Raw genomic sequence first — 10,616 nt, 5'->3', positions numbered from 1 at the left:
GCGACCTCGGAGCAGCCGCCACGGACTTCATAACATTGAAGTCTATGGCGGTCGCCTCCGGGTCGCCCCAAAGAAGCTCCGGACCCTTTTTCTAAGTCGGAGCGACTTGTCGTCGCTCCTATTAGAACGGGTCCGCAGCTTCCCTATGGAAGGCGACCTGTGAGGCGACCAGGTCACCTCACAGGTCGCCTTAGTGTGAACGGGGGCTCAAAGTAACTAGAGACTCTCAGAGAGGGCAAACGTAAATCTTGCATATGGAAGACTGCACTGTTATAATAACTAAAGATGGAAAATTCAGATTCTGGCATAAGCTGGCTATGGCTGGTTCTCTTTAAGCTGCCCATGTATGGACTTCTCCATCTTGGTTCCAAGTGGATAAATATCAGCACTGGTGGCCAGCTATGGCCAAATGTCATAGAGGATCTAAAATTACCACTGTCTGCTTATATTTGGCCATGTATAGATTCCTTTATAAAAACAGAAGACTGTTGCCTGTACCAGCCAACCAAATGTCACAACAGCTAGAATCTGAAGGTCTACTATGGGCAACAGATTGTCTTCATAAAGGAGTCCCACAGTATTATACAGTTATTTAATGTACATAAATGTATACTTATTTTTAGTACTTTACGAACACTTCAAAAATACATTCAAATTACCAGAAAGGCTGATAAAATAATTACTATTTATCAGGAGGAGAGGGATTTGTGATTTGCAGCTGATCCCCACCTCAGGCCTACCACACTGGAAACAATAGGGCCAGAGGGGATGTTTTATCCTCATAAAGTCTGTTTGACAGAAAAGTATAAGCCAGGTAAATATTGGTAAAATCCCAGAAACATGGCATTCGCATATGTTTAGCTTTTTCTTGGAGCTCAGGATCTTGGCATATTTCCACCAGTTTCCATGACAGAGAGCCTGGCCCTATCTCTCTGCCTATAAGCCAACAGCGAAGCATGGCAGTGGGCAGGTCTAGGCTCTTGAACATGGCAGATAACGAAAATGCGCACAGCAAAGCATTCGGGAATTCTGGGATATCCAATTATTGACAGCTAAACTAGCATACAGGCACCTGGAAGGGCAAACTGTTCCTATATTTGGTGCTTCACCAACTTTTACCTGACATCAGAATGAATATTGTTTGGGGCCGAGGAGGCATTGTGTGATAACACACAGGTAGAGATATAATGAAAAGTACATCAGCCAGTGCAGACTATCTTTTGACATGAAGATATACTAAACTCATGTACCTTGCTAATATTACATGTTCATTTTAAAATGTGTCTCTTTCAGGTTCAGGTAGCGATTCTGTAGGCTGAGTCAGCCAGGGGCCTAGCGATCCAATAGGGCTTAGTAGCTGCAGTATAAAGCTGAGCTAGGCTACAAAATGGCCGCCTCCATTGCATAGCAAACAAGTACACTTTGAACAGTAATCAAGAGTATGAAATTAAGTTTTCTCTCTTTACCAGCTTTTTGCCTGCTAGTTATACAATTTTCAATGACAATCTTTAAAAAATACATAAAATAAAGTGTACAACAGAATAACATGAGACAGAATGAGGTGAATCAGTTTCAGAAGCTGGTAGAACAATGGGCAGTGGCATTTGGGAAAAGCAAGAAAAATAAAATCTATATATATTTTTGACCAGACATTTCAGGTGTTTTAACATCACAATATGGAGCGGCAAGGGACAATACTACACATCTGTACAATACAATACATAGTGACACTGAGCCAGTGTTTACAACACAGTGAAGTAGAGGGGACGTTTTCACCATGCCTGGAAGAGGTGTGATGGGGGGCTGGGAGAAAGGGTGGTAGGGAGAAAGCTGTATTCGGCAGCCAGGCCTCCGTTAATTAATCTAAGAGGGACGGGTCGGCAGGTCGGATAATGGTGGGTCGTGTAGGTGAAGCGGGAGCCTTCCTGCTGGATGAAAGTAGAAATAAAAACAGACAAGAAAACACAGAGCATGATTAGCATCATTCATGACGTGGAACAGTCAGCCCAAAATCCCTTGTCAACTGGAGCCATTTTTGTTTCATATATTTTACCTTGATTAGGTATTGTAGTATTGACACCTGAGTTAAAATAGCTTTCTGAAGGAAAATATCCATGATAACAATTTTAGTGGTATCTCATCTTAGATGGTATGCTGTGATTTAAGATGGCCGATGAGGCCTATAATGCTTCTCAAGCCTAATACTGCCAGCAGGGCCTGTATATGAGGTCCTATAATAGTTTTAGGGGTTTTTTTTACACTTAAACTGTAACTAAAGGCAAAACAGTTTTTAATTTTGGATAGAAGGAAGGGTTTTACCCCCAGTCTGTGTCTCACTGGGGGGATTTCCTTTCACTTCCTGTCCCATAGCCAAAACAGGAAAATGTGCGAAAATCCCTCCAAAGGGATGGGATTCTGATGGGCTCCCAGAAGTAGTGTTCTCATTGGAAGATTTATCTTCTATCAGTGTTCTTATGTAAACCCAAAATTTGGGATTTTCTTTTACTTTTACTTTTGAGAATGATAAACAGAACAAATGGAGAGGGTGAGACCCCGTTCACACTGGGGCGACCTGGTCGCCTGACAGGTCGCCATAGGTCGCCTGCCATAGAGAAGCTGTGGACCCGTTCTAATAGGAGCAACACAAGTCGCTCTGACTTAGAAAAAGGGTCCGGAGCTTCTTTGGGGCGACCTACATTGACTTCAATGTTATGAAGTCCGTGCCGGCAGCTCGAGACTGCGCACCGCGACCTGTGAGGTCGCCCCGGCAAGTAGCGTCGCCCCAGTGTGAACGGGGTCTGAATCTCCGTAACGGGGGCACAGACAGCAAAAAAAAAAAAAAACTGACAGGTGATATAATCCCTCTCACCTCTATCCAAAACTAAAAAAAGAAAAAAAAAAATAGTTTTGCCTTTAGTTACACTTTAGGCAGAATTACTAATTCAAAGTACCCTAAACCCAAAAACAAAATGTTATATATTGCAGTTTACCAGTCCTTAGATATGATGGCTGCATTGTTAGTCTTTTTTCAGACCTTTGGTCCTTTATTTTTACCTGGTAACCCTGAAGATAATACACTGGGGTTGATATACTAAAACTGGAGAATCCAAAATCTGGTGCAGCTCTGCAAAGAAACTAACCGGCTTTCATTTTTTTTTTCAGTCAAACTCCATATAAAATTGTGTTTTTAGCTTTGAATGAAGAGGGAAGTAGTTCACATCTCTAGAAGTTTTTTATTTACATCTGTTACCCCATTGGGCATATTTTCCTTCACTTCCTGTCCCTGTGACACCTGATGGGGGAGATGCAGAGCCGGCCCTACCATGGGTCCCACTGGGTCCATTGGACCCAGGCAGCACTTGGAGAGGGGCAGCAAATTGACTCCCAAGATTTTTTTCCCAGCAGTTTTGTATGTCATCACTTTGCAACGCGTTACAGGGGGCATTTTCCCATCTTATACTGCCGCCCGTAGTGCAAAATGATGATGAGTAGGAAGAGGCGGAGTGTCTCCTCCTGGGAATGTCCCTTACGTGATCGTGGTGTGCGCAATGACGTCAGACATCAGCACACTCCAACTCACGCAGGACAGGCTGGATCTTCTAGGGTGGTGGCAGACACAGGAGTGACAGGAGGACTGAGGACAGACAGCGGGTGTTTGGTGGACCGGTCCAGTCCGAGTTATGGAAGATGATAACAGTACATATAAGATTTTCATAAATATTATATTTATTTAAAATAATGGATGTGAGAGGCCTTTTGTTGGGTGTGACTTTTTTTTGGGGGGGGGGGGCAGCATTTTATTCTTGGACCCAGGCAGCACAATGTCTTGGGCCAGCCCTGGGGAGATGCAGGTATTACATGAAAAGGAAGGCAAGTTCTATCCCTATTACCCCTATAAGAACTATCCCTTTCCCACTCTTTCCAAAAAAATACCTGGAGTTGGCCTTTCACAGTTTTTGAGTTATCAGCAAAGCCTGCTCATATATTGGAAACCACTGAGAAGGCCTAAACCTTTAAGCTTCACCACCTCAGGTGAAATGACTTGACTAATGCCACTTTTGTCTCTCAACACAAATGGCCGGTTAACTTCAAGAGCGCATTACGCTTGTCAGGTTTAGGTGGGCTGACTGTGTGAATAACACAGAACAAGCACAACATCACTTGTCACTTCTAATAAAGGCATGCAGCAACTGACACAAAAGGTGTATTTAATATGAAATAACATAACGTTTGGAGGGAACGTTCATGGCAGGAGTGAGACACAAAGGGTAAAAAGCTTGGAGGAGATCAGCGTGAGCAGTAATGGGTTTCACATAGAAGGTGAGTGAAAACCAGTCCGAGTTGCCAGGCACAATTATTATTCAGACAAGCAGAACACACCAATATTCAAAAGTAATGGGAAGAAAATAAGGAGTGAAGATCGGAAAAAGAAGAAAGGAAGGAGGGCGGACTTTTCAGGAACAGCCAGGAATAAGAGCCATCAGGGGTGATAGGAAGAATTAAGGATGAGGAAAGAGAAACATCATCCAACCCAAGACCACCTTTCAGAGGACAGCCTAATTTGACATATTCTAAATCATGTTATAACTTTCTTTTTAACATTACATAGAAGGTGAAAAGACCCCTATCTCAATTTTGTCCGGGAAGAAGTGAACATTCCTTCTGTAAAGATAGCAAAGAAAGTGAAGTTTGAGGTGAGGAAACATTGGGTTAGAAAGTTCCTATAGATGACCATTGATGACTCATCTACCTTATGCTGCTAGGTAAGCCTCAGAGCAGTTGCTTAGTACCTGCTTATTGTATGTATTGTTAAAATGTTTACAATATTGTCAAAGCATTTTTAGTGCTACTATTTCATGGTTCTTGTGGTTTAGGCACTACCTCAGGAGCTGGTGCCAGTGATGACACCGGAATTTAGCTTAAAGGAAATATGTTTTCCTTTAAAGAGAAGCATAGAGGCGGTCACGGCACCTTGAAAATTATAGTTTCCAGGTTTCCTTACAAATCCATTGGCTTTAAGTCTTTAAAGTCTTCAAAATGGAACAACTGTGCAGATTTCTGACTTTCTAGAGCTACTTCTTAATTCTAGGTCAGAGGCTCAGAAAGTGTAGGAGACTGCGGATGTAGGTAACAGCCAGACAACTAGCATTTTTAGAAATCGGGGCCAGCAATAACAGCGTCAATGTTTCTTTCATGACAGCTTGCTTTTAATGAGGATGAAAGATATTATTTTTGACTGGATAGTTGAAAACTATTTGCTGTTTAGTCTTTAACCATCATTTTAAGATATCTATTAGATTTCCCAAGGAGATGCTAAAATGTTTGGATTTAGGGCAGCAGTGTTAACCTTCCTGTGAAAAAATCTATCTACATTTTTTGTACATTTAAAAAAACTGCGTTTTGCATGAATTTGGCTGCTTAAGTCTATTGTACCCCTGATATTATTTATTTTATATATCTTATGCCAAAACATGTTTTTGCCATATACTCGTTAGATTGGTAAGAGTTTACAACCCCCCTGTCCGTTGTATTAGTTTATCTTGTGAGGGGATAACTGAGGGTATAGAAGTCTCCTCAAAATCCTTCCAGTCCCCCAGGGTTAGCTGAGGTTAGTTTATGCCACTTATCTCTGCTACGGGAATAATGGCTAGGTCTGATGGGCATCGGCATCAGTGCTGCATAATACTGTGATCTCAAAAGCCTTAACCTTGTTAGATTTTTTGTGCCATTTTCCTGGTGAGCACTGAGATAGAAAGTAATAGGAAGTCCAAACGTTACACTTAGAACAAGAAAAGAGATTACATTTTCCAATAGTAATGCTTGTTCTGTGACAACTTCTTTCACTTCTTGTGTCTCTAGGACAGGACATAAACTGTTAAAGAACCTGCCAGAATTTCTACGGTCCTACATAGCAGGACAGTATGATCTCTGCTGTTACACAAGGGAGATTGACAGGCGGCTTTGTTTACATTAGCCGCCTGCCTTTCTCCTGGTGTAACCGACGATCGCGAGTGAGCGGCAGACAACGGGTCCGCCACTCACACGCGCGGGGGGGGGTCCGTGAGCGAGCGGGAGCGCGCCTCCGGCGGCGCGCGCTCGCTCCCTAGAGCCTCACAGGCTAGCGACGTAGTACTTTGCCTGTGAGGGGCTGACTGCCGACGTAGATAGTCATTAGGCAGTCGGCAAGTGGTTAATGCTCCCCTACACAATCTAAAACTATAAAAAAATAACAGACAGTTTTAGCTTTAAGCTAGGAATACACGTATCATTTTTTTTTTTTTTCATTCAACTAGTAGGTTGAACAAAAAAAAAAAAACTTCACAGATGTCTTGCTGAATTATTTTATACTGACAGTGTGGACTCCTCCCTCCTTTTTAGACTACATAGATCAGCGCTACAGTCATTAGCTGCATGTGCTGATTGCATACTTTTTTCCCAGAAGAACCATTCAACAGAAGCCGGGGTCGTTAGATCGGCTTCTGTGGAACAGACAGTGGTGCACATGTACTGAAATTCAGACAGTTCCTGCTGAACCAGCAAAATTTCGGTTAGTGTATACAAAGCTTGAGTTTCTTTTTTACAGATTTTCCTTTTGTGTTGTCTCCATTCACTTTTTCTTTCTGTAAAGAGTAGTATTTAAGGAAGGTTAGGTTATGGTAACATACTATTATGTTTGAAGTGTTCACCGAATTTGATATAATCAAATTTTAGTATTCTAAAACAGCTATAGGGTAAATACAGAATATTGTAACAAGAATTAAAATAAATTAAAATTTGAATTTTCTTTGGGTTCCCCTAGACTTCTGGGACCCTATAAGGTTGGACTTTCCTGATGTGGGGGAAGGGCATGTATGGATTTTCAGCCGAGGTATATAGATATTTTTGATGTCTGTGTTTTACTTTGCTTACCCTTAACCCTACATTGTACTGTTACTTTTTGCATGGCAATTGGTTTATGCATTTATTTACCTTGTTGCACTTTCTGTTTGAATTTCCGTTGCCTATAACTAGGCATTGTTGTACCCTATTGCAAAAATTCTTCTAACAAACATATTGAAACAAAAAAAAAAAAAATCTGTAATCCTAAATGTAAAATGCTTGAAAAGTAAAACATGTATAAAGCCTATTTATATCAAAAGATAATTCAAATCTTAATATTAGCTTGAAAAGTCGACATAGTGCTTAGAGCTCCTGGGAACTGTAAAGATTATCTGGTCTATAAAGCCATCCTGTAGCTGACATATAAAGTATTGGATAAAGGGATCTTAGCCCTTTTAGTAAAGCTCCGTACACACGTAGCGATTGACGGCCTTAAATATTCGGCCGCCGAACGATCGGCCGATTGTCGGCTTGTTAGTATGATGCTTCCGACAACCGACAGCGACTTTTCGGCCGAACAGAATCTGTTGTGCAGGCATTAAAATTTTTGTTGGCCAACACCAGAACGGCCGATTGTTCGCCAGTCAGTACAGAATTCGGCCGACAAACAGCCGATTAGCAAGACTGGGCATGCTCAGAAAATAAAAAACACAGGGAAAGTTAACCATCACATGACATCACTTTTGCAGTCGGCTGTTGTTGGCTGACAAAATTCATGTGCAGTCTTTTGCAGTTTTCAGCCGACAGGACAGCACCGGACAAAAGACGGCCGATCGTTCGGCCGACATTCGGGACGTGTGTACGGGGCTTTAGAACATGCAGTGCATCAGATTTTTGAGCCACTGTTCAGTGAAACATTCTCTTTTTTTAAACAACTTTATCCTGCCTTATCTAGTTAGCATAGGATAATCACCCACAGCTGGTGAGCGCAGCGATGTGGCTGTAGTTTGGAGGCCAGCTTTGTACAACACTCTTTGGATTCCAGGTCATTACCTGTGTGCATTCAACATATTGAGAGATTTATACCTGGGTTTTCGGGCCACTCTTCTATTCTTTAGTGGCCCACTCCACACCAGAAAAAGTTTGTAGCATTATGCCTAAGAATTCAGATCACCATTATTATTCTAAGAATTTGTCATACAGTTTTTGAGGGCCTAAGAAATTTGAGGTTTGGCTCCTCCCCTCTTTTGTTTTTGGACAATGGAAATTGCCCCTGTACACATTTGAGGCTCTAGGTATGGCATTGGTCTCTGCTCCCCGCTTATCCTTTAGTGTGTGAACACTTATATGCACCTTAAAAGCTCCTGAAGAAATGCATAGCCGCGTGTTTGTTGGTGGAGTCCCCACATTCTCTATTTGTACATTGATGTTCTGATAGTACACCACCAGAGCTTGTGTGTTGATTTGGAAAAATCCTAACCCACAGGGAGTATTGTTTTTACATGTTATATCCCTTATATTTTATGACGAAAACTTTTAAATGATATGAAATAAAAATGTTGATCAATTTTATAAAATTAATGTGTATGTGCCTATAAAGTCCATCATTTTCTTACATTTTCTATGCAGTAGAATTACATTTTGTGAAAATGGGAGTAAGTACGTAGAACACTTATGAATAATTGAAGTATAGGGGCGTTAGCATTTCATTCCAATAATCTGATAGTTTACTAGGAGGTGGACAAACAAATACAGCCTATTTTATAACAAAAAAAATAGTAAAATATAGAAACTAAAATAACTAGTGTGTATTTAGGCTATCCACCATACCTAATATGAGGACAGCTTTATTGTGGCCCAATTCATGGGTTGAGAACCTATTGTTTACATCACACTGGGTTTTTTTTATTTAAATTTGTTCACTGATCCCTGCTGGGAGGTATGGATTTCTGCACTTTTTGGACTGCACTCTATTTATTCACAGTGCAAAGGCGATCAATGTGCTGTATTCCATTGCAATCAGGTTTTAGCTTTTAAGGGTTACTGTCATCAAAACAACTAAAGAGGTATGGTGCGAGGTTGCCAAGGTATACTGCATTTTGCACACTGCTCTTTGCTTACTAAACAATGGCCTTTATTCTGTAGAGGGAAAGGGATTGGAAACTGGAAACCATTACTTTGTGGCAATTCTAAAAAAATTATGACAGCCAAACTTTTTTCTATACCAGTTACTTCAGTTGTCCAGTCAATTGCTATTAGTCAATGAAAAAAAAAACATCTGAAACCTGATTGGTCGTCAGTTACGCTTGCATTACTAATTTTCTAACACCGCTGGAAGAAATAACTATAAAATTGGTTTAAATCTGAATCTGAAGTAGCTGGTAGGTGATGCTACAAACAAAACTGCCTGGCAACAGGGCAAGAAACAGTAAATGGGTGGGAACATGTGCACCACACACACATGAAGATCACGACTAAGGAGAGGAAGCACACAGGTCACATGACTGGAAATACGTGACATACCGTGATGAGTGTTCCTCATGGGTCACTGATAGTTATTCTGAAAAATAACATGAAGTCAGAGGCTAAGAGCAGCCACAGCCAAAAGCATGTAAGGGGCACATATGCACACACAGAATTATGGCTGTGCACATAAACATATATATAAATATATATACAAGCATACATTAACACAAGGCCACAGCTTAACTGTTCTAGGTAATCATGCATATAAGCACACACACACATCCCAATCAGACTTAAAAAGGTCATACATGAATAAAATACATATATGTGAACAGGTGTATGGTAAGTAGAAGGGAGATGCAAGAGAATTCACCTACTCCTGTACATATAGTTCATATTCCTATCGCACACCTTCCTGGTTTGTAGGCTCGTGTATGTTGGGCGCTGAAGCGATCACCAGTTGGCAACTGGATTAGTTACAAGTAAATACATATTCGCCAGCAAACCAAGGCTCTTGCAAAAGCAGTCCAAAACTTTATTGAAGTTACGAGCACATCAAAAATAGTGCAACGTTTCGGAGCCGCACAGTACCCCTTCGTCAGGCATGTGATCTGACGTGCCTGACGAAGGGGTCCTGTGCGGCCCCCGAAACGTTGCACTATTTTTGATGTGATCGTAAATTCAATAAAGTTTTGGACTGCTTTTGCAAGAGCCTTGGTGTGCTGGCAAATATGTATTTATTACTCCTGTACATGGCATTTGTTGCATCTGTAAATAAGTTTCAGCTGACTATCTACTTTGGGCATCTTTGATCTGCCTTACTGAATAAGACTGAAAAGACTTTGATAACACCCTTTATAGGGCAATACTGTGCAGTATGTCCGAGTAATTAATTAAAATGTTCTTTCCTCTGCTTAACAGCACTACACTTGTGATTGGTTGCTGCACAGTATCGCTTTTTTAAATAAACATACCTCCCTTATGAAGTGACCACATAGCCCCTCAGCAGTCAGACATATTCAAACTTTCATTCTACAACTGTCCTTTTTTATTCAAGTGGAGGTTTGAATTCGATTGGTTCCCCAGGAGCGATACTAACTTTTTCTAAGTGATAAACCATGGTAAATAAAGCCCCACGAGGGCATACATTGCAGTCTATGCCATCTAGCTTGTGAGATATCAATTCACTAAGCACTTAAGATAACTAGAATATATGTACACATAAATAGTCATGCAGAATTAATGTTCAGGTGTATTTCTAGGTCTATAAAAAAAAGATGCCATGGCACACAATTTATTGTGATTGACCCGCTGCAGTATACAAAATAACC

At 41.0% G+C, this 10,616-nt stretch overlaps 1 protein-coding gene across 4 annotated transcripts in view; it reads right to left on the bottom strand.

Moving 5' to 3' along the window:
* Window positions 1-892: 892 nt before the first annotated feature.
* Window positions 893-10,616, bottom strand: part of DNM1 (dynamin 1) — a 254,922-nt gene continuing 245,198 nt past the window's right edge. For 3 of the 4 annotated variants that reach the window (XM_082262793.1, XM_082262792.1, XM_082262791.1), the window contains one exon: window positions 893-1,928. In XM_082262793.1, coding sequence (XP_082118919.1) covers window positions 1,859-1,928 — 70 coding nt within the window. In that variant the 3' untranslated portion in view covers window positions 893-1,858. The remainder of the gene's footprint in view (window positions 1,929-10,616) is intronic. The other variant, XM_082262794.1, reaches the window with a different exon arrangement.

This window comes from Pelophylax lessonae, assembly GCF_965119305.1.
Source record: "Pelophylax lessonae genome assembly, chromosome: 7".
NCBI classification, from domain to species: domain Eukaryota; kingdom Metazoa; phylum Chordata; class Amphibia; order Anura; family Ranidae; genus Pelophylax; species Pelophylax lessonae.
The sequence above is the reverse complement of the archived record's forward strand: the minus strand, read 5'-3'. Positions and strand labels throughout refer to the sequence as shown.